We start from the raw sequence: 24,910 nt of genomic DNA, 5'->3' as shown, positions 1-24,910 counted from the left end.
TAAATATTCCCGCGCTCATAAGAAACAAGCTGCTTTAAGGGAAATATATAATTTTGTGCAAATTGAAGACGAGAGTCTCCCAGAAGCTTGGGGGAGGCTTCTCCGATTACTTAATGCTTTGCGTGATCATCCTCTTAAGAAATATGAAATACTTGATATCTTTTATAATGGACTAACCGATGCTTCCAGAGTTTACCTGGATAGTTGTGTTGGTTGTGTTTTCATGGAAAGAATAGTTGATCAAGCTGAATTGCTATTGAATAATATGTTGACTAATGAAAATAATTGGACACTTCGTGAACTAAGTCCTAAGCCAACTCCGAAGAATAGGGGTATTCTATTTCTCAGTCCTGTAGATATGCAAGAGGCAAAGAAATCTATGAAAGAAAAAGGTATTAAAGCTGAAGATGTTAAAATTTACCACCTATTGAAGAAATACATGGTCTTAATTTGCCGCCTATTGAAGAAATACATGGTCTTGATAAACCGACATAGGTAGTAAAGGTAAATTCTCTCAATAGATATGATAAAGCTGAAATCCCGTCTACTAAGTTTGCTAGTCAGTGATTAGATGAGTGTTATGACTTTATGGTTAAACAAGAAAACTTCAATGCTTAGGTTGGTAGACAATTGAAATGCAATGCTTACATGATTGAACACTTGAGTGATTATATGTCTAGAGTTAAAGGTGAACTTAAACTCATTAGTAAACATGCTTCTATGGTTACCACTCAAGTAGAACAAATACTTAAAGCTCAGAATGATTTGCTCAATGAATTAAATAATAATAAGAATGATAATGATGTTAGAGTTATGACTAGAGGAGGCAAAATGACTCAGGAACCTTTGTATCCTGAGGGCCATCCTACGAGAATTGAGCAAGATTCTCAAAGAACTAATGTAGATGCACCTAGTCCTTCTAAGAGGAAGAAAAAGAAAAATGATAGGACTTTGCCTGCTTCTAGTGAACATGTTGTTGACACACCTGAGAATCCCGATGATATTTCTATTTCTGATGCTGAGACACAATCTGGTAATGAACATGAACCTAGTGATAATGTTCATGATGATGTTCATGTTAATGGTTAACCTAGCAATGATAATGATGTAGAGATTGAACCTGTTGTTGATCTTGATAACCCACAATCAAAGAATCAATGTTATGATAAAAGAGACTTTGTTTCTAGGAAGCACGGTAAAGAAAGAGAACCATGAGTTCAGAAATCCATGCCCTTTCCTCCTAAACCATCCAAGAAAAAGGATGATGAGGATTTTGAGCGCTTTGCTGAAATGATTAGACCTTCTTTGCCATCAGCTACCCAAAAGCAGACGGCAAAGAATTGGCTGATGGCAAAGACCTTCTTTGCCATCAGCCAGTTCTTTGCCGTCCACTAGCAGACGGCAAAGAGGGGGCCCCACTGACGAGCTGCTTAAAAAAACTTAACGGCCCCCTCTTTGCCGTCTGCTAGCAGACGGCAAAGAGCAAAAAAGCAGACGACAAAGAATTAACATATCTAACGGCCACGCCCCATCCCGCCCCTCTCTCTCTATTTCTCTCCCTCTTCACACGCGCGCCGCCGCCCCCACCACTCGCCGCCGCCCCGTCGCCCCACCACCCCACCACCCCACCGGCCCCCCGCCCCGGTGCCACCGCGGCCCCGTCGCCCCCGCCGCCCTGCCGTCTCGGCGCCACCGCGCCCCGGCGCCCCCCCTCCCCCCGCGCCCCACCGCCCCGGCCCCTTCGCCACTGCCGCCCGGCGCCGTCACCCCACCAACCGGCGCCCCACCAGCCCCCCACCCCGTCGCCCTGCCGTCTCGGCGCCGCCGCGCCCAGGACCCCCCCCCCCCCGCGCCCACCGCCCTGGGACCGGCCCCGTCGCCACTGCCGCCTGGCGCCGCCACCCCAGACCGCCCCGCCCCCTCCTCCATCGGCCACCTCCTCCACCGGCCCTGCCCCAGGTGAGCTCAACCTCCTCTTTTTTTTTCCTTTTTTCTGTTTTCTGTTTTTTTAGTTTTAGGTTTATGTTTAGTTTAGATTTAGTTTTAGTTTAGTTTTAGGTTTAGTTTTAGTTTTAGTTTAGTTTTAGGTTTAGATTTAGTTTTTTTCCTTTTTTTTGTTTTTTGTTTTAGGTTTATGTTTAGTTTAGATTTAGTTTTAGTTTTAGTTTTAGATTTAGGTTTAGTTTTAGGTTTAGGTTTAGGTTTAGTTTAGTTTTAGGAAAGAAGAAGAAGAAAAAAAGAGGAGAGGAGGAGAAGAAGAAGAGGAAAAGGGAAAGGAAGAAGAAGAAGAGGAGGAGGAGAAGAAAAAAGAAGAAGAGGAAGAAGAAGAAGATAAAAGAGGAGAGGAGGAGAAGAAGAAGAGGAAAAAGGAAAGGAGGAGGAGGAGGAAGAAGAAGAAGAAGAAGAAGAAGAAGAAGAAGAAGAAGAAGAAGAAGAAGAAGAAGGAAAAGAAGGAAGAAAAGGAAGAAAAGGAAGAAGAGGAAGAAGAAGAAAAGGAAAAAAGAGGAAAAAACCCGGACCCGACACGACACCCCGACCCGGAGCCGGCACCCCGACACGACACCCCGACCTCGAGACCCCGACCCCGACCCCGACCCCGAGCCTGACCTAACACCCCGACCCCGAGCCTGACCCGACACCCCGACCCCGACAACCGACCCCCTGACACCCTGACCCCGACACCCCAACCCCGACACGACACCCTGACCCCCGACCCCGAAACAGCACCCCGACCCTGACACGGCACCCCGACACCGACACGACACCCCGACCCCGAAACAGCACCCCGACCCCGACACGGCACCCCGACACCGACACGACACCCCGACCCCCGACACCTCCCGAAAAGGTGTTCTTTGGCCTTCCAGAGGCCGACGGGGTCATATATTTGTGAATTATTAGTTAGGTCATATATTTTTCGATTTTGTTATGAAAAACATCATATATAATTGTGTAGATCGGGTAGTTTTAAATGTGCAGTTGTTTGATCGCTGCGAGGTTTGGTGTTCGATGACCTCGCCGTGCGTTTGGCGAGCTCTGCCCTTTCGTTCATGGGTGAGCACAAATGACATGTCCTCCTCCCCAATTAATTATTTGATCTATTCCGATGAAACTTGATAGCTAGTTATATATGTGTCTTGAATCATCAGTATGCGTAACCAATATGTGTCTCCCGTTCGAAAGCGTCATAGTTATAAATATGCATGCATTTGCATATTTATAACCTTGATTCTTTCGAATTGTCCAACACTATCCATGGACATCCCGAGTATGTGTAGATTGGGTTTGTTTTCCCATATGCTTTCCTCCGGATCCGACGTATAAATTTCGTTAGTGCCTCCACTGTTGTTCTCCGGGTACACATCCTCTCTGTTTATTGCAGAGACGTGTATCAGGAGAACAGCGGGGAGGTGCTGCCAAAAGTTTGCGTCGGATCCGGAGCATAGCATGGGAAAATGAACCCAATCTACACATACACGGGTGGGATTAGGACCTATCATTACCTATTAGAGTGTAGGTTGCATGGACGTAATAAAATTGACAAAGTAGATCAACTGATGAATATATACATGGTGAATTACATATATAATTGTTGTGTGTCCAGTAGCTCTGAAAGTCAAGATGAGTGATCGTGCGTGGATGTTTACCGGTCACATTGGTCAAAACAAAATGGAGCGCTGAATGGTTCACAAAAACCAAGGGGTTTGTGCAAGCCGCATTTTCAAATGGCCAGAGGAAAATCTGGTGCCCCTGTTTCCGGTGCGGCAATGGGGAAAAGAGGACAGAGGCTGAAATGCGCAAACACCTGCAGAAGAGTGGTTTTACGCCTGATTATACGGTATGGACATTTCATGGTGAGTCTGCCCAACGTGATTGAGCTGAGGTGGATCGTCGTGGCACCGACGAACATGGTACCGGGATTGAAAACATGGTGCAAGACTATGATGATGCTCGGGATTCGGACGAGGAGATGGAGGAATCTGCAAAGGCCTTCAATGAAATGTTGGAGTCTTCAAAACGTCCGCTCCACAAGCACACTGAGCTTTGTCAGTTGGATGCCATCTCACAAGTAATGGCTATGAAGGCTCAGTTCAACTTGGGCAGAGAATGCTATGACGCAATTATGACAGTATTTGGACGCTTTCTACCCAAAGGCCATGTAATGCCTGCAAACCTGTACCAGTCGGACAAAATCCTCCATGCACTGAAGATGCCCTATGAGAAGATACATGCCTGTGAGAAAGGATGTGCCTTGTTTAGGCTTGACTATGCGGACTTGAACTATTGTCCCATTTGCAAGTCTTCCAGGTATATTGTGGTAGACAACGGTATGGGTGAGAAGACACAGACCAAACTCCCCGTTAGTGTTCTTTAGTATATGCCAATCGTACCAAGACTTCAACGTCTTTTCGTGGTCGAAGAGACGGCCAGACAGATGACATGGCACAAAATAGGCAAAAGAACCGAACTAGATGCAGATGGGAATCTGATGATGGTACACACATCGGATGGTGTTGCGTGGAAAAAGTTTGATGAATTACATGCTGACAAAGCGGCAGATCCGAGGCATCCTCGAGTCGGCATCAGCACGGATGGGTTCAGTGTGTTTGGTATGACGGCAGCCCAATACAATTGTTGACCCGTATTTTCCTCTCCACTCAATCTCCCCCCCAGATAGATTATGCAAAGAAAGAACATTTTCCTGACGTTGATAATTCCAGGGCCCAACTATCCAAGGAAAAATATGAATGTGTACATGCAGCCGCTTAAGGACGAATTGCAAGAAGCCTGGGATAATGGGTTCAAGACATACGACGCCTATAGCAAACGGAACTTCATAATGCGTGTCTGGTACATGTACTCGACGCATCACTTGCCGGCGTATGCGCTATTCGTTGGTTGCTGTGTGCATGGAAGGTTCTCGTGCCCCACATGCAAGGGAGCTCTTGAGTTTCGTTGGCTTCAGGCCGGTCGCAAGTTTTCTTGCTTCGACATGCATAGACAGTTCCTGGATCCTCGCCATAAGTTCAGGAAAGACAAGAAGAACTTCATCAGAGGTAGAGTTGTCAAAAACTCTGCACCACGTGCATTGACAGGCCAACAGACCCTGGATCAGTTAAACACTCTCGAGCCAGATCCACAGCGTCCGGGGTACTTCAAGGGGTATAATACTAAGCACGCGTGGACTCACAAAACATGCTTATGGGATCTGCCTTACTTCAAAGACCTCCTTTGCCCACACAACATCGACGTGATGCACACTGAGAAGAATATCGCTGAGGCACTTTTTGGTACATTGTTCGGCATAGATGGGAAGTCAAAGGATAATACTAAGGCTAGAGTCGATCTGGAGGCGCTATGTGATAGGCCGTTACAAAACATGAAAGAACCGAAAGGAAAGCAGAACTGGACGAAGCCAAAGGCATGGTTCAATCTTGGAAGGCCAGCTATGAGGGAAATTATCTTGTGGGTGCAACAGCAATTGATGTTCCCCGATGGGTATGCAGCGAATCTAAAGAAGGGAGCGAATCTTAAAAAATTGAAGATATTTGGTCTCAAGAGTCATGATTGGCACATATGGATTGAGCTGGTAATGCCGGTGATGTTGCATGGCTTCATCCCTGAGGATGAATGGCTAGTACTGGCAGAACTCAGCTATTTCTTCCGTGTTCTTTGTGTGAAAGAACTATCGCCTGGCGTGCTAGAAGAAATGGAAGAGTTGGCGCCGGAGTTGATCTATAAGTTAGAGAAGATCTTTCCACAAGGCTTCTTTAATCCAATGCAGCATTTGATTTTGCATCTCCCGACCGAGGCAAGATTGGGGGGCCCGTGCAAAATCGTTGGTGCTACCCAACTGAGAGGATGCAAAAGACGCTTCGAGAAAAATGTAAAAATAAACATAGAATTGAAGCATCGATGGCTAAGGCATTCATCACAGAGGAGGCGGCAAACTTCGTAACAGCACACTACGAAGCCAAAAATCGTCATTTGCATAATCTGAAGCCTCGGTACAATGCTGACGACCCTAAAAAGGGTGGATCCAACCTCAGCCTATTCAAAGGGAATCTTGCACCAGCTAATGTTTCACATCCAGTATCTTTGGATAACGAAGAATGGCGGACCATTTCGTTGTATATCTTCAACAACCTGATAGAAGTGCGGCCGTACATCAAGTAAGTTCTCGGTACATTGTTTCGTAACTTCTATTTCCTTTGAACTGCTCTTATTCCTGGATATGTCATACAGTCGATACGTCGCCATATTCTCATATGGAGCGGAGATCCAAAAGGATTCCGTCGAAGAGTATGAGCTTCTCGCAAAGCAAGGAGGCGGCTATCCCGGTTTCATCTCTTGGTTCAAACGAACGGTAATTTCTATTAGACAATTTCATTTCATTCGCTAATTTGTGCGTAATGCAACAATCCTTTCATATTAAACTTGTAGGCTAATTCAGAGTCTATGGACGCCGAATTGAGACAAGTCGCTAATGGTTTTGACTATAAGGTCCGTTCATTTGACAAGTACGACATCAATGGGTATCGCTTTCGTACCTATGGCAAAGAGCTATCTATGGCCGACCGAAAGTCTACAAATTGTTGTGTATCTTCTATCGGCGAAGGAGGTACCGAGTATTATGGGAGAGTTGAAGCAATTTATGAACTTCTGTTCTATGGTGAAAACCCACCGAATGTCTTAGTCTTCAAATGTTATTGGTTTCAGCCGAAAGAGACTAGAAGGACTCATGAACATATAGGGCTGGTTGAAATCAACCAAAGCACCCATTTAGATGTTCCTGATGTCTATATTACGGCTCAACGGGCGACCCAAGTATTCTATCTACTGTGGGCCTGCCAAACTAATCCAAATATGAAAGGTTGGGATGTCGTTTATGAAGTGCCGCCACGTGCTAGACTTTCTCCCCCAAAGGAAGGGGATTATGAACCTCAGATTAACCCAGACACATATGAAGGGGAATTCTTCCAAGAGACACGTCTTTCCAAAAAGCGTTTCAAGAACCGCTATACTTCACCCCAAAACATTGAAGTAGACAGCGACAGTGAATCCGACATCACCCCAGAGGAGGAACAAGAAGAGCCGGAACAAGAAGAGGTTACTGCTGCGGATGACTTGTCAATGCTTGACCGATTACATCAAGGTGGCCTTGCACATGTTGATGCCAATGAACCCTATGAGCCCATCACTGATTATAGTGATGATGATGATTATGCATTTATTGATGATACTGATCGCGATTATTAGTAGTGTCAGGTATTCAATTTTTTTATGTTGTACTTGATGATGATACACTTAAGTGATATACATATTATTATTCATGTCGGTACTTTTTTTATGTTGTACTAATTTCGTTTATTCTTTGTCATGGCAGGTGTTGAAAGATGGTGGTCGCTGGTCGGCAGCGCGCCGAGGCCCCTTCTTCGTTGGCACGTGGTGCGAGGTCTTCCATTCCACACGCACTTCTCCGCCGAGCGTTGCTGGACAGTATGGCGACACCGTCGGGCCCTTCTTCGTCGACCGCGGTGCCCAGCAAGGGATGAGGTAAGAAGAAGAGAGGAGGTGGAGCACGTGGTCCCGGGAGAGGAGGTAGGGTGACTCTTACGGCGCCTTCCTCGCCGCCACCCCCAGCTGTTTCACCCGAGCACGTGACTGCTAGGGTGGACTCGTCCGAGTTGGAGGCTACACAGACTCCGGTCCACGGGTCTTCGGCCCACGAGCCTCGGGTCGACGGGCCTTCGGCCCACGAGACCCCGGAGGAGCACACGTCTGGATGGGGTACCTGGTCGGGTCAGCCTGAGGAGCCGAGTGTCCATGCTGATGATGGCGGGGAGCCGAGTGGCCATGCTGATGATGGCGGGGAGCCGACTGATATTGAGGTGGAGGGGGCAACATCTACCAGCGTGGTGCTACACGGCTCCCGTCCGTGCCGGCGACCCACGAGCAGAGGTGGTTGATTTTCCCTGATGGGGAGAGGTAGGTGCATTTAATCTTTTTGTACCTTCTGCATTCACGTTTCTTCAAATAACTAATGCGTTGGCCTTGTCATGCTGCAGGGGTTGGGACCACCATGAAAGTGTCCGCCGGCCCAACTCCGTCCTTGGAGTTATGATTCGGCAAAACTTCCCGGGGTTTGTCACATTGCCTGGTGAGGGTCGGCTTCCAGAGGTTGGATTGAGTTGGGAGCACTACTTGGCTGCCCCAGCCCCGACGGGTGAGATTATCGACGGTGTCTTGTGCAAGACGAGGGCAGACGTGGTGATTAGAAAGTTCTGGGTAATTTCTCCTTTACACAATTAAAAATCTTCAACTACCTAGTTATTAATTGTACTAATCAATATTGTCTCATTTGATTGCAGACATTCTACAGGTGTGAGGAGGGATACGAGGAGGAGGCGGCAGATGTTATCGACAAGGAGTGCAAGCGCCTACTTCAGAACTTACGGCATGAGGTTCGGGTGCAGGCTGTTCGAGACTACTACGCCGGGCGTGGTATCAATAAGCCCAAGCAGGAGTGCCGCGATAAGTTCTTGAGTAAGGAGCAGTACATGAAGGTAATTCTTAAGGCCTTGTACTTACTTCCTTCATTTAGTAATTCATAGCCGTAGCGCTCAAGTTTCTATTTGCTAACTTAGACCCCTCCGAGATGGTGTGCGGATCGGATGGATTGTTGGGAGGTGTTGGTCAATGCGTGGTGCTAGAAAGAATGGCGGGCCACCCACAATGAGGCCAAGGACAAACGTGCCCAAATGGAAGGTGTGCCACACCACCAAGGCAGCTCCAACTTATTTCAGTACGGGCGGAACTGGGTATGTAGTTTGCTTCATGATTCATGCAATTCATTCATCATGCTAGCTTTAGAACTTTAATTACTAATTTACTTTGTTTCTCTCTTTCAGGCACGCTACAATAAGGCGGATAAGGTGCTAGAGGTGTACGACCTGTATGCCATGGCCCAGACTGGCCCTTACAAGAAAGTTAAGGCATTCTCTGCGTCTGACCTCAATGATCCGAAGAACTTCACCAACATCTCCGCCCATGACAAGCTCGTGCAATATAGAGATCAGGGGAAGGAGAGGAAAGGGGAGGACTTTAACCCAAGCCAGGGTCCCATTGATACAGAGCTGCTGATGATATCTGGTGGCGGGAGGTCCCATGGCCCCATAGCCATGGGAGATGGACTTATCTGTTGTCCTAGCACTCTCCCGGAGATCAAGGCGCGCTAGTCGAGCTCCGCTCCTGAGATAAGGCCTCGTGAACGGGCAGTCCAACTCGCCTTCAAGGTTAGTTATCTTTCTCCATTACATTGTGTGCGCTTCCATCAATGATTACAAATGGTCATGTGAGTGGTGTTGCAGGCTACTATACAGAGTGAGAGAGATAGAATGGAGAAACTTCTGGCGGAGGCGGCGGAGGCGGCGGAGAGGCAGTGAGAGTTGGAGGAGAGGACGACAAAGATGTTGGAGGAGGAGAGGGCACGGAATGACATGCAGGCAAGGGCCATGTACGAGCTCCTTGTGGTAAGTTTCTTCTGCAGATTACTTGCTAGTCTTGACATTTGAGTTTCATTACTAACTAGTATGACTCTGTTGTGAAAACCAAATGTGCAGTCTGTGTGCGAGAAGTCTAGTCAGACCGCTCCACCGATGCTAGTGATTGCCCCTGGGAGCACGGTGAGTTTAATTTGAATGGACATTACTTGCTAGTCTTAACATTTGAGTGTCATAATGCTAATGAGACATTGGAAATGATCTTTGGTGCAGCTTAACTCCAGAAACGCATCGCACGATCCTTCTCCAGCTACCGGCGCGAGCCAGCCTGCTCCTACACCTCCCTGATCACGGTAAGTTTCTCTAGTGTGTTGCTTAACAAATGCATAAAGACCTAGACTTATCTTTTTTCCCTCCAATATGCTTACCATAATGACCTAGAGTTAGCTTCTTTTCCTCAAAAATGACTTAACAAGCTTACTAACCTCATAAACCATCCATTTTACCTAAGTTAGCTCTAAAACGATATGTACTTAGCTTAGTTATGTCAAAAATTGCATCATTAGCTTAGTTAGCTCATAAACGATCCATTTTACCTAAGTTAGCTCTAAAATGACTCATTTTACCTTAGTTAGCTTACAAGTGATCCAATTTATCCAAGTTAGCTCTAAAATGACCCATTTTACGTAGATTAGCTCCTAAATGATCCATTTTGCCTACGTTAGCTTTAAAATGACCCATTTCACCTAGGTTCGCTCCAAAATGACCCATTTCACCTAGGTTAGCTCCAAAATGACCCATTTCACCTAAGTTAGCTAAAAAACGATCCATTTCACCTTAGTTAGCTCAAAAACGTGGCATTTCACCTTAGTTAGCTCATAAACGACCCATTTCAACTAAGTTAGCTCCAAAATGATCCATTTCACCTAGGTTAGCTCATAAACGACCCATTTCACCTAGGTTAGCTCATAAACGACCGATTTCACCTAGGTTAGCTCATAAACGACCCATTTCACCTAGGTTAGCTCATAAACGACCCATTTCACCTAGGTTAGCTCATAAACGACCTATTTCACCTAGGTTAGCTCATAAACGACCCATTTCACCTACGTTAGCTCATAAATGATCCATTTCACCTAGGTTAGCTCATAAATGATCCATTTCACCTAACTTAGCTCATAAATGATATATTTCACCTAAGATAGCTCATAAACGATCCATTTCACCTAGGTTAGCTAATAAACGATCCATTTCACCTAAGTTAGCTCATAAACGATCCATTTCAACTAATTTAGTTCATAAATGATGCAGTTCACCTAAGTTAGCTAATAAATGGCATATACTTCTTCTTCTAGTCTTCTTCTTCTTCTTCTATTCTTTTTCTTCTAGTCTAATTCTTCTTCTAGTCTTCTTTTTCTAAATTTCTTATTTGTCATTTTGCAGGTTTCATTCACTTCACGGAAGCCAGCTTGCTATGATGGATTGCTTGTTTTTGCTTTGATGCACTTCTTGTATTCTACTCGCTTGCTATGATGGAATTAACTTGCTATGATGAAACTAGATTGCTATGATGAAACTTTGCATATTGTAATATGTATGGATCGATGGAACTATGTGCAACCTACTATGTATGTATGGATGGATATATATGTGTTGGATATTTATTATGTTGGATATATATGTGCTGGATATTTATTGTGAAAGAGTCCTGCGATATATTTGTTGTGATAATTGTTTGATATAAGAAAAACAGAATAAAAAAGAGGCAGTGTAGGCTCTTTGCCGTCCGCGGCAGACGGCAAAGACCCCTCTGCCGTCGGTGGCAGACGGCAAAGGGGGCACGTGGCGCCCACCTGTGCTTCCTGAGAGATGGGCCATTTGGCAAATTTTCCTACCGTGGAGAACGACAAAGCTAAGCTGATGGAAAAGACTGTGCCTTTGCCGTCCGCCGTGGCAGACGGCAAAACACAGCGGGCGCTGACGCATTGCTGACGTCGACTGGTGGACGGCAAAGAGGCGCTCAAATTTGCCGTCCACTGGCGGACGGCAAAGGCCGCCGTTAGCCGCCTAAAGGACTAACGCTAGCGGACGTCCAATATTTTTCCGTCCCTCCTCTTTGCCGTCCGCTGCTGTAGGCAAAGGACTCTTTGCTGTCCGCCATAAAAAGCAGATGGCAAAGGACTTGTTTGCCGACCCAGTCTTTGCCGTCCCTGTTTGCCGTCCGCAGACGGCAAAATACTGGATTCCTGTAGTGCTTCTTGCGTATGTGTTTGATTGATATGCTTAAAATGAATCCTTATGCTAAGTATATGAAGGATATTGTTACTAATAAGAGAAAGATACCAGAAGCTGGAATTTCCACCATGCTTGCTAATTATACTTTTAAGGGTGGAATGCCAAAGAAACTAGGAGATCCAGGAGTACCAACTATACCATGCTCCATTAAAAGAAACTATGTTAGAACTGCTTTATGTGATCTTGGAGCCAGTGTTAGTGTTATGCCTCTCACTTTATATCGTAGACTTGATTTGAATAAGTTGACACCTACTGAAATATCTTTGCAAATGGCTGATAAATCAACTGCTATACCTGTCGGTATTTGTGAGGATGTGCCTGTTGTGGTGCAAACATTAATATTTTAACGGACTTTGTTATTCTTGATATTCCCGAGGATGATAGTATGTCTATTATTCTTAGAAGACCCTTTTTGAATACTGTAGGGGTTGTTATTGATTGCAACAAAGGCAATGTCACTTTTCATGTTAATGGTAATGAGCATACGGTACACTTTCCGAGGAAACAACCTCAAGTTCATAGTATCAATTCTATTGGAAAAATTTCAACAATTACTTTTGGAGGTTTTGAATTTCCCCTTCCTACTGTCAAGAAGAAATATAATATTCTTATTGTTGGGGACATGCATATCCCCGTTCAGGTAACATAGTGTTATTCGAAATTTCTCCGGTTCCATGTTATTCGGAATGAGTTTGTTAACAAGACTTGATCAACCTTGTTAGTGGATTCCTTTTGATGAGCATGAGATGGATGAAGTTAGAAAAACACAACTCTCTGTACCCTCTTTTTACCTTCTGTTATTTAGATTAAATAAAGCAAAAATAGTATTTTATGTCAGTTTTCTGAATTATCCATGCAATAAAAAATACCCCAAAAAATAAAATTTCTCCAAATGCCTCGAAATTGAAATATGCTTTTTTATGGAATATTTGACAATATCTGGCACTAAGAACTCATCATGGGGAGTAAGCACCTGGCCACGAGGGTCAAGGGCGCACCCACCCCCCTGGGCGTGCCCCTGCCCTCGTGGGCCCATGGTGGCTCCCCTCCACTTATTCCAGCCATCACACACTCCTTCTTCCTCCCAAAAAAATCACCAAGCAACTCAAGCATGAGTTCTGGCTCATCTTGCTGCCATTTTCGATCTCCTTGCTCAAAGCTCCATTCACAAAACTACTTTGGGGGATTTTTCTTCGGTATGTGACTCCTCCAATGGTCCAATTAGTTTTTGTTCTAGTGCTTTATTCATTGCAAATTTTTGCTGCTTAAGGTGACCCTGTTCTTGATCTTGATGTCAAATTTATATGGTCCCAAGTAGTTCTAATGTATGATATTGCCTCTAGGTACTTGTAGGAGTAGTTGCTATCAATATTGTTGAGTTTGGTTCACTTTTATTTTGAGTCACTAAAATTTTCAGAAATTTTCAGAAAATGATGGAGAGATTATTGAGGGGCTCGTCGAGCCGAGGTTCGAAGGATAAACAAAGCGAAGAGATCAAGAAGCCCAAGTATAATCTCCCTCGTACTGCGGAGGTTCGGCCGTGTGAATGGCCTTGCGATGAGTTCTTGAGAGAAGCCGGGATTCATGAAGATTTTTATTATTTGGCTGAGAATGCAGGCCTCACCGCCTTCCTCCATGATCGACGCGAACAGTATCTCTTACTCACCAATATCTTTGTGCAAAATTTTCATTTCCATGCTAGGAGATCACCACCTTCGGTGGAATTTTATTTATATGATGAGCATAAGGATATGTCGGTTTATGATTTTTGCCAGGTCTGTTTGATATCCTTTGAGGGCAGCATAGAGGAACCACGTCATAATGATGTGGAGGGATTTATTGATATGATTGCTGTAGGGGAAACGAGGAAATTTTCCGATGCAAGAATTACTAGCATACATTTTCCTGTTCTACGTTACTTCTCAATATTTGCTAGTAGATGCTTAATTTGTCGCGGAAACTGTGGGAACCTTAGTGCCCCTGATATTGTTATTTTATGCCATGCCTTGTTTCATGATAACACTTTTAGTCTAGGCGCTATTGTTGCCAAGCGGTTAAATCTGAACCGCACGAATGGGTCCCATCTTAGGAGGCATCTTCGCCTCGCGCCTTGCTGCACACTTTAACATACCTATCAGGCATTATGAGAAAGAGGAAACGTTGTTGCCTCCTATTATTCTAGATTATAAGAGCATGGAAGCACATGAGTTTATTGTTAAGGATAAGAATAAGATACTTAAATATAAATTGATATTTCACAAAAATTATTTTCAGTTTATTACCTTGCCTGCTCCTTCCTTGTTTAACATATTTTCAGGCAAGTACCTCGTATTGCCGGAGGCCATCCATGCATACCGGGGCCAGACACCAGCCCTAGAGCCAGAGTCGGAGCCACAACCTGATCCTCACCGGCAGTCTGTTTATCAATGGGATCCGGAAGAGATCGCCAACCAGTGGCAACCAGAGGACACTCCTGCATACACTAGAGAGGGCCACTTTGATCCATGGGCATAGACCAACTTAGGCCAAAAGCCTAAGCCTGGGGGAGTACGTATTTCTCACCGACATTACATTTATGTTCACACACTCATGCTAGTTGTCGGTGCTCATAATTTTCATTGTAATATCCATGCTAGTTTATTTTCTTTTTCTTGCTTTCTTCTTGTGTGTTTGATAAACCTTAAGGAAAACAAAAAAAATTAGTTGTAGCTTTTATTTAGTTTACTTTCCATGCCTATAGTAGTAATTAAGAGAAACCCAAAAATATTTCTCTTTCTTCTTTTGCTTGTTGGGAGCTTTCCCGTGTAAATAGTTTTATTTCTTTTCTTGTTCTTTGGGGGTTAAGAGGATAAGACCATGATGAAAATGTTAAATGGCTTGCATATGCATTATTGTTAATTTAACCAAGAGCCATATTACCTTGTCTTCTACTATTTATTGAATGCTTGCAGATTCCAGCTTAGTCCAATGCACGTGCACTATTATTATTATTCACACCGTTCGGTCGTGCAAGTGAAAGGCAATAATGACGATATATGATGGACTGATTGAGATGAGAGAAGCTGGTATGAACTCCACCTCTCTTATTTTTATAAATATGATTAGTTCATCATTCCTGATTCAGCCTATTATGAATGAAACATGCTTGCAATGACAATTAGAGATTATAGTTGCTTATGCCATGCTTAATTAGCTAGGAGTTTATAATGGTTTACCTTGCGTGCCAACATGCTATTAAAATGGTTATGATGTGGTATGATAGAGTGGTATCCTCCTCTGAATGATTTAAGTGACTTGACTTGGCACATGTTCACGCATGTAGTTGAAACAAAATCAACATAGCCTCCACGATATTTATGCTCATGGTGAATTATATCCTACTCATGCTTGCACTCGATGTTGATTAATTTTAATGCATGTTCATGACTGTTGTTGCTCTCTAGTTGGTCGCTTCCTAGTCTTTTTCTAGCCTTCACTTGTACTAAGCGGGAATACTGCTTGTGCATCCACTTCCATAAACCCCAAAGTTATTGCATATGAGTCCACCATACCTACCTATTTATGGTATCTACCTGCCGTTCCAAGTAAATTTGTATGTGCCAAACTCTAAACCTTCAAATAAAATTCTGTTTTGCATGCTCAAATAGCTCATGTCTCAATTAGGGCTGTTTGTATCTTCCATGCTAGGAGGGTTATTCTCAAGAGGAGTGGACTACGCTCCTCACTCACGGGAAAATGGCTGGTCACCGGGATGCCCAGTCCCATGCTTTAAGCAAATCAAATCGAAATAATTGCAAACAAAACTCCCCCCAGGATTGTTGTTAGTTGGAGGCACCCGTTGTTTTGGCCAAGCCATGGATAGATGCTTGTTGGTGGAGGGGGAGTATAAACTTTACCATTCTTTTTGGGAACCGCCTATAATGTGTGTAGCATGTAAGATATCGAAATCACTCGGTTGTTATGTTGACAATGAAAGTATGCCGCTCACAATATTATTTATCTCTATTTCAAAATCGAGCTCTGCCACCTCTACAAATCCCTGCTTCCCTCTGCCAAGGGCCTGTCTTTTTACTTTTATGTTGAGTCGGCATCCTCTTATTAAAAAGCACCAGTTGGAGAGCACCGCTGTCATTTGCATCCATTACTATTGTGTATGACTATGACTGGATCTCTTTTACAATGAATTAAAATTTCTAGTCAGTCGTTGATCTTTAGGGGTGCTTTGTATTTATGTTTTGCGGTCTCAGAAAGGGCTAGCGAGATACCATCTTGTTATATCATATCATGATTTTTTGAGAAAGTGTTGTCATCCGAGATTTCTTATTATTGCTCGCTAGTTAATTATGCCATTGATATGAGTAAACATGAGACGTAAATGTTATTGTGAATATGGTTAGTTCATAATCTTTGCTGAAAACTTGAATGCTGGCTTTACATATTTACAAGAACAAGAGCAAACAGAGTTTGTAAAAGTTTTTCTTTATCACTTTCAGTTTATCAACTGAATTGCTTGAGGACAAGCAAAGGTTTAAGCTTGGGGGAGTTGATACGTCTCCAACGTATCTACTTTTCCAAACACTTTTGCCCCTGTTTTGGACTCTAACTTGCATCATTTGAATGGAACTAACCCGGACTGACACTGTTTTTAGCAGAATTGCCATGGTGTTATTTTTGTGCAGAAATAAATGTTCTCGGAATGACCTGAAAATCGACAGAGATTATTTTGGGAATATATAAAAAATATTGGCGAACGAGTCAAGGCCAGAGGCCCACACCCTGTCCACGAGGGTGGGGGCGCGCCCCTATCTCGTGGGCCCCTTGGTGCTCCACCGACCTCAACTCCAACTCCATATATTCATGTTCGGGGAGGAAAATGATCAGGGAGAAGGATTCATCGCGTTTTACAATACGGAGCCACCGCGAAGCCCCAAACTCTCTCGGGAGTGCTGACCTGCAGTCTGCTCGGGGCTCCGGAGAGGGGAATCTGTCGCCATCGTCATCATCAACCTTCCTCCATCACCAATTTCATGATGCTCACCGCTGTGCGCGAGTAATTCCATCGTAGGCTTGTTGGACGGTGATGGGTTGGATGTGATTTATCATGTAATCGAGTTAGTTTTGTTAGGGTTTGATCCCTAGTATCCACTATGTTCTGAGATTGATGTTGCTATGAATTTGCTATGCTTAATGCTTGTCACTAGGGCCCGAGTGCCATGATTTCAGATCTGAACCTATTATGTTTTCAGGAATATATGTGAGTTCTTGATCATATCTTGCAAGTCTATAGTCACCTATGATGTGTTATGATCCGTTAATACCGAAGTGACAATAATCGGGATACTTACCGGTGATGACCATAGTTTGAGGATTTCATGTATTCACTAAGTGCTAATGCTTTGTTCCGGTACTGTATTAAAAGGAGGCCTTAATATCCCTTAGTTTCCAATAGGACCCCGCTGCCATGGGAGGGAAGGACAAAAGATGTCATGCAAGTTCTTTTCCATAAGCACGCATGACTATATTCGGAATACATGCCTACATTACATTGATGAACTGGAGCTAGTTCTGTGTCACCCTAGGTTATAACTTTTACATGAGGAATCACATCCGATATAATTCTCCATCACCGATCCAATGCCTACGAGCATTTCACATATTGTTCTTCGCTTAGTTACTTTTCCATTGCTACTGTTACAATCACTATAAAACCAAAACTGCTACCGTTACTTTTGCCACTGTTGCCATTACTATCATATTACTTTGCTACTAAATACTTTGCTGCAGATATTAAGTTATCCAAGTGTGGTTGAATTGACACCTCAGCTGCTAATACTTGAGAATATTCTTTGGCTCCCCTTGTGTCGGATCAATAAATATAGGTTGAATACTCTACCCTCAAAAACTGTTGCGATCCCCTATACTTGTGGGTTATCAGGCTGATTTGGATCCGTATGTTTCATGTTATGGTTAATTTTATCTTAATTCTTCTTTCGTAGTTGTAGAAGCTTGCGAGAGGGGTTAATCATAAGTGGTAGGCTTGTTTAAGTAAGAAAAATACTCAAGCGCCGGTCCACCAACATATCAAAATAGCAGAATAGCAAACGTGAATCAAACAAACATGATCAAAGTGACTAGATGAAATTCACGTGTGTCCTCAAGAACACTTTTGCTTATTAAAGAGATCATTCCAACCTGTCCTTTGATAGAAAACAGGATTGGGCTACCTAGCTGCACCTTTGTTACCTTACTACTTTTGCTCGTTACAAATTACCTTGCTAACAAACTATCTGTTACTGATTGTTTCAGTGCTTGCAGACAATACCTTGTTGAAAACCGCTTGTCATTTTCTTTTGCTCCTCGTTGTGTTCAACACTCTTACTTCTCGAAAGGACTAAGATTGATCCCCTATACTTGTGGGTCGTCACAGCGGTGGTGCAATGTCGTTCCCTTCTTGGAGGCACTGTCCCGTGAGCTTAGTTCCTTAGTTGGTAGTCAAGGTTATGGCTTGTGGTTCGCTGCAACAACATTGCCTCAGATTGGTATGGTCATTTGTGATACTGACCTAGCGCCATTCGACGGGTCTGTGTCCGTCAAGAAAGGGCGAGAGGGCAGGGGGGCCTCTTCGGCGATGGATGGATGGTTCCGCGAATAGGTCCATCTTGGATGCAGACAATGGTCCTTTCTTCTGATGTTTTATCCATCATTGTCTTAATTACATTTGTTTGCCCATCATTGTATTAATCGCATTTGTGTATACCTTGGTAAAAGAGCGCTCTAGTGTTTCAAGGCTATGGCTTCCAGGCCGCGCTCCATTCTTCTCTACCTTTTGTTTTCCTGTGGCCAATTTGTACTTTTGTTTGATGTTCTCCTCAGCACCTCTGTATCTCTCTCTCTCTCTGTGTGTGTGTGTGTGTGTGTGTGTGTTTTCTTCTGTAATGTTGACTGTTGAGGGTGTCATTAATGTCATTAGATAGAAACCATCAATGTCATTTCTAAAAAAACATCAATGTAATTTAGATGGAAACCATGCCTAAGATGAGGATGGTTGAGGTCCTGCCACCCATATGGGATATCTTCTTTCGTGTACACACCACCATAGACAGTGGTCGGTGTTTCCAGTCATTGTAGACTAGACAAAAAAAGTAACCAGTGCATGCATTGGTAGATTATATGTGTTGGAGATGAAATTTTAGCAGTAAAAACCATGTTAATTGTATAGCCATAACGATCATAACAAGTAAGGCGTATGCATATTCATGATATGATTGCATCATCCTTCGACCACACAGCGTGCAACTAGGAAATTAAGGTGGACGCTATTGACCAATTCATTGGTTGTAATCATGGTAGAACTCGTCGTGCAGTTTTGTGCAACATATGGATTGGCAACATTCTTATGCTTTGGGACCAAAACTTGATGCAAATATACATTATCTAGGCTACTAATTTTTCTCTCAGCTTCGATCTTAGCGAGGAACTCCCAATAAGACCTAGTGTGCCAGAAAAGGAGCCAAGTGTCCTGTGATGTAAATGTACATAATCTAGGCTAATAATTTTTTTCTTGGCTTTGATCTTAACGAGGATCTCCGACTAATTTTTCTCTCTCGGCTTCGATCTTTGCAAGCTTGGCTCCTTCTTTTGCAACACATTTTTTAGATGCTTCTACACCCATGTGCTCCACACGCTATTCTCGTCAATATCAGACGATTGCCTGGTTCTTCTCACCAATCATAGTGGTCCAAGAAGAATGAAAAACTTCTACTTTGAATCTTTTGGTTGTGCTTGTCACCTTGTCGTTGTTCATGACATTGTTCAAGAGTATTGGCACATATAAACCAGGCATGTCGAGCCATCCAAATTTTGTTTCAACAAATTAAAATCATGCACTTGCACCTATCCAAGTGGAGTAGATGTCCTTTCCCAAAGGGAAAATTAAAACTCCATGCCATGACGATAGGCCGTTGGGGTTCCGTTGGTATGCATGATTACGGTGGGGCATGCAAGATAAGATGATGTATCTTAGACAAAAGTCCATGTCACAAGCCTTAACTTGCCACTCGGTTTATCTAGTTATTTGACGAGTCAAATCTTTTTATCCATCTTAGAATCATACTAGGCAAAAAAAATACAAAAGTTAGTTTAGTGAAAATAATGTCTAGAAGAATCTTCTCATTTATAGTGTGATCTATCATATACTAACACACACAAGCTTACCAATGTAGTCCCACATAAGCTATGCCTATATGGATATGCCTAACATCATGTAGAGCATCACAAACTAAATTCCAACGGGAGGCAAAATATAGATCAAGGTGTGTAGTGTAAAGTGAAAAAAAGAGTCATCGGTCATTATTGAGCATGCCTTACAACCAGATGATATATGCAACAAAAAGCAACTATGATGAGTAATCCAAAATCACACAAGTAAAGTTGTGCCACCAAACACAACATATGATTAGTTGTATAAGCTTACGAGCACTTTTTTGGAAAAGCGGCTGCAAAGATGAATGAAACCACACCATGACGGCTATAAATACACATGCTCCATCATAGTCACCTTCCATTATCCAAACTTCAAGCACCAAGATCAGAAACATCAATTCCAAGAAAGCATTAAGCACAAATCCAAAATGAAGACCTTCATCATATTCGTCCTCCTTTCCATGCCTATGAGCATCGTCATTGCTGCTAGGCATCTCAACCCTAGCGACCAAGAGTTGCAGTCACCACAACAACAATTTCTGAAAAAACAATCATATCCGCTGCAACCATATCCACATCAACCATATTCACAACAACAACAATTTCCCATACCCCAACAATATTCCCCCCATCAACCACAACAACCATTTCCCCAACCCCAACAACCAACCCTCCTACAACCACAATGACCATTCCCCTGGCAACCCCAACAACCACAACGACCTTTTCCCCAGCCCCAACAACAATTTCCCTTGCAACCACAACGACCATTTCCCTAGCCCCAACAACCAATTCCCCAATAACCACAACAACAATTCCCGCAGCAACCCCAGAGACCACAACAACCATTCCCCCAGCAACCAGAACAAATAATTACGCAGCAACCGCAACAACCATTTCCCTTTTAACTGCAACAACCATTCCCCCAGCAACCCCAACAACCATTCTCTCTGCAACCACAACAACAATTTCCCCAGCCCCAACAATCATTTCCCCAGCAACCAGGACAAATAACTCCCTAGCAACCCCAACAACCATTCCCCCCGCAACCGCAACAACCATTCCCCCAGCAACCAGAACAAATAATTCCCCAGCAACCGCAACAACCATTCCCCCTGCAACCGCAACAACGATTTCCCCAACAACCAGAACAAAAAATTTCCCAGGAACCCCAACAACCATTCTCTCTGCAGCCACAACAACCATTTTCCCGGCCCCAACAACCATTTCCCCAGCAACCAGGACAAATAATTCCCCAGCAACCCCAACAACCACTCCCCCTGCAACCGCAACAACCGTTTCCCTGGCAACCAGAACAAAGAAGTTCCCAGCAACCCCAACAACCATTCTCTCTACAGCCACAACAACCATTTTCCTAGCAACCAGGACAAATAATTCCCCAGCAACCCCAACAACTATTCCCCCTGCAACCGCAACAACCATTTCCCCAGCAACCAAAACAAATAATTCCCCAACAACCCCAACAACCATTCCCTCTGCAACTAGAGTAGTCGTTCCCCCATCAACCGCAATAACCATTTCCCCAACCCCAACAAACATTCCCTGAACAAGCAGAACATATAATTCCCCAGCGACTCCAAAAACCATTCCCTCTACAGCCACACCAACCTGAGCAACCTTATCCGCAACAACAACCATCGGGAGTAGTGGTATAGGCATCAATGGCCAATGAAACGAAGAGTTATAGTACTAGACCAGTGGATCATCGTTGTTTAGTCAATGGAGGGTTCAATGTACCGATGATAAATAAAAGTGATTTGTGTACCATCATGTGTAACTCCGACCTATACTAGTTCAAACATGAGAATAAAGGACAAAGAAAGTTCTTATCACAAGGACATTGCTGGCAATTATTACATTCATTCCATATTTGGATTTTCATCCAAAAATATAATTTGAGTCATATATATGCATTATCTACGTATTTATGAAGTGAAGTCGTATGAGCCTAACATAATTAATGGTTGTGAAACTTGGTCTAATTGAAGTACTTCCAATTAAGGAGTAATGAGTAATTGCAAATTATCTCTTCAGTGGCAAGCCATGTGAATTGCGTGACCTTATTATCTGAAATGGTTCTAGATTGTACATAGAATCATTTTTTACAATAGTTGATGTGCATATGAAGCAACATATGCTTAAAGATATGGCGACCAATCACTGGTCTCAGTGAAAATCTCAGTACCTGCTTTATATGGAAGGGAGGGAGATCGTGATGACTTTGTGTTGCATTTTATCATTATTCAAATGGTCTCTTTAATGGACTGGTTGCTCAAATTAGAAAATATGGACTTGGGCCATACTCCATATTGAGTTCTTGCAAATGGACAAGATGCAGGACTAATTGTATTTATTCCTTCTATTTCTCCTGCACATGTAACTTGATACTGAAGATCGCAGTATTACAAGTTACTTGCAGAACTTCAGGTCAAAAAAAAAAGTTACTTGCAGAACTTCCATCAGATGAAGATCATTCGCCTGGTACAGCTGCCCAATGGTCAGAAGCTTTTATGAAAAGTTGTGTTGGTTACGCTAATATTACATATATTATGGGTGTTGGAGACAAGATGTCTTTTTTAAAACTTCAATCCTCCTTTATTCATGCATAAGAATTGTCGCATCGCTTACGAGCATGGGACAATTTCCTCAGGGGTAGACACTAACAAAAGTTTAGGAGGGGAAAATATAGCCAATCTTGCCAATTGCTTCACAAACATGGTTGGTTTCCCAATAACTGTGTTCATAAATTATACGAGTTAAAGTCTAAGGACACAAGATATTAGTTATCAAAAATAGCACTTGCAATAAACGACCAACTCCCCTCTTTCATGGTAGTGATCACTTCTATATTATCCGCATTCGTCTTAGGTTTATTGCATCCGCTCATATGTGCAAGATTTAGACCAAACCTCAAGGACAACGCCTCTACTGTAAAAGCATTATAACATGAATTAACCGTCTCATTTGCAGCTGCAATTGATTTCACATTGCTATCCTTTATCGCCGCTCCAAACCTGATATGAGTCAAGCATCAAACGATTCATCCATGTAGCGTCTCTCCAACATGGCGCCACTGGATGATTCCTCACCCACTAATATATACGGTCAATAGTTGGGGAGAGCATCTCAGTATACATGTTCTTCTTTCTTCTCTGCCTACTCTTCTTCCTCCCCTCCACCTATTCCCTCATACTTCTTCCTCCTCCCCCCTTCTCCAATCTCTTTTTCCTTCACTTCTTCCTACTCTCACTCACCGTCGGGTACCCGTATGTAGCCCGGAAAGGACCGTTAGAGCTTAGAGATGAACTAGGATCCCGGCACACAAGCTCACGCCGGTCGAGGGGTGAGAGACTTTCTCATTTTCATGCCTCGATAGTAATATGTACCATAAAAAAGCCATAAACTAACAATAGATGCACAATTCAAGACGCGAGGATAGACCAAACTTATAACTTCTCTTGGCTATTATTATTCAACTTGATACTCTATTAGATTGGTTATGTCGTATATGATAGATTTCTGATTGAGGATATGTTCAATTTTACCATCAAGATAATACATAAATCCAACAGAGGGGAAAATTCATACAAGCAAAGAAGATACCAGAGTTGAACAAACTTGAAAATCTCAACAATCAGCCTAGAAATCTGACACCACTTTATGGATATAAGATGACCTGGATTTTTTTCCTGACAGTATTCATGACTATCAACTCATGAACATGAGAAAAGTGATGTTGCATAATTTGTAGAAGCAAGGAACATCTGAAGATGAACTTCGAAAGACTAGAAATAAGTTGTCGACGGCTGGTACCAAAGAGGAGGCAGCCAGCGGTTGAGAAGGATGGACCCAAAGAGAGCGGACAAGCTAGAAAAGAGACCCACCAAAAAAGCAAACATGCCTACGTTTCCAGCAGGCACATGCTAAACAGAGCCAATCGATGGAGCATCGAAAAGCTGCGCGAGATGGCTCGCACCATTGAAGACTGTATCAATCGCTTCATCTACCACACTGCATGCGATCGCGAACAGGCCCCGCCAACACAGTTGCTCTGCCGCGTTGTCCGACACCCTAACTCCGGACTGTTGGGCTGCAGCTTCTAAAGAGGATATCAGGGAGGTACACGGCCTTCGGCCCTTTGCCGATGCTCAAGGTGATCTCCGTCATCATCGTCGGGTTCTGTGGCTCAAGGAAGATTGTGCTTGCTGGAGAGGTGTATAACAACCACGTTTGCCAGCAATTCGCTGCGGACAAGGGCCCGAGACAAGTACTACTCGTCCAGATACTCCTGGGGTCTGATGGCCCTGATGTGAGCTTGGTTGCCGTGGATATCATATCAGAGAGCACTTGCATAACAAGAGGTAAGTTTAATTAATGGTACTCATATGTTCACTAACTCTGCTACATACAACATGCTGAATTTTGACTGCTCACTGAACCCATGATCCCAGCTTGAAATAATCATTTCCTGATATGTGTTTCATGTATTCCATTGTAATCGACGATGATATGGAAACATATCAATGGAGTAGCATGGAATCTGCCTTCCTCCCCAACAGATAAATGGTGCAATTGAAGAGTAATGGTGACCACCACTATGCAGTCAGTAGCTAACGCTTGCAGCTCTAGGAAGGGCTATGTCCACAAAGTAAGAAGACCTGGTAATTAAGAAGCAGCACTCGAAACAATTGTTCTTCAAGAAAGCTTCAGTTGGAACAAGTTTCGGCGGAGATTCTGAAGAAATATGATGGCCAACCATTTGATCTTGTTAACATGGACGACAGTATCCACGGCTGCCATGACCTGTGGAGGCAGCTAGGCGTCATTTCGACAAGGAAGGCGCCTTAGAAAGAATGTGATGGGTTTGTTGGAACTTCACCCACAGGATC

The 24,910-nt window shown here is 43.5% G+C and overlaps 1 protein-coding gene across 1 annotated transcript; it reads left to right on the top strand.

The window, feature by feature from the left end:
* The first annotated feature begins 20,428 nt into the window (after positions 1–20,428).
* On the top strand, positions 20,429–24,477 carry LOC123059800 (gamma-gliadin). The gene is made up of 6 exons (XM_044482614.1): positions 20,429–20,678; positions 20,802–20,904; positions 21,094–21,297; positions 22,415–22,502; positions 24,118–24,382; positions 24,473–24,477. Exons 1-6 carry the CDS (start codon positions 20,429–20,431, stop codon positions 24,475–24,477), a joined length of 915 nt encoding a protein of 304 aa, XP_044338549.1.
* Positions 24,478–24,910: the final 433 nt, after the last annotated feature.

This window comes from Triticum aestivum, chromosome 1A, assembly GCF_018294505.1.
Source record: "Triticum aestivum cultivar Chinese Spring chromosome 1A, IWGSC CS RefSeq v2.1, whole genome shotgun sequence".
Lineage (NCBI taxonomy): Eukaryota > Viridiplantae > Streptophyta > Magnoliopsida > Poales > Poaceae > Triticum > Triticum aestivum.
The sequence above is the reverse complement of the archived record's forward strand: the minus strand, read 5'-3'. Positions and strand labels throughout refer to the sequence as shown.

Excerpts from the sequence above, each read along its gene's own strand:
- LOC123059800 (XM_044482614.1), top strand. The coding sequence starts at position 20,429 with ATGAAGACCTTCATCATATTCGTCCTCCTTTCCATGCCTATGAGCATC. Across the intron at positions 20,679-20,801 it reads CCAACAACCAACCCTCCTAC|AACCACAACAACAATTCCCG; the intron begins AACCACAATGAC and ends CAATTCCCCAAT. Across the intron at positions 20,905-21,093 it reads CCGCAACAACCATTTCCCTT|GCAACCGCAACAACCATTCC; the intron begins TTAACTGCAACA and ends AATAATTCCCCA.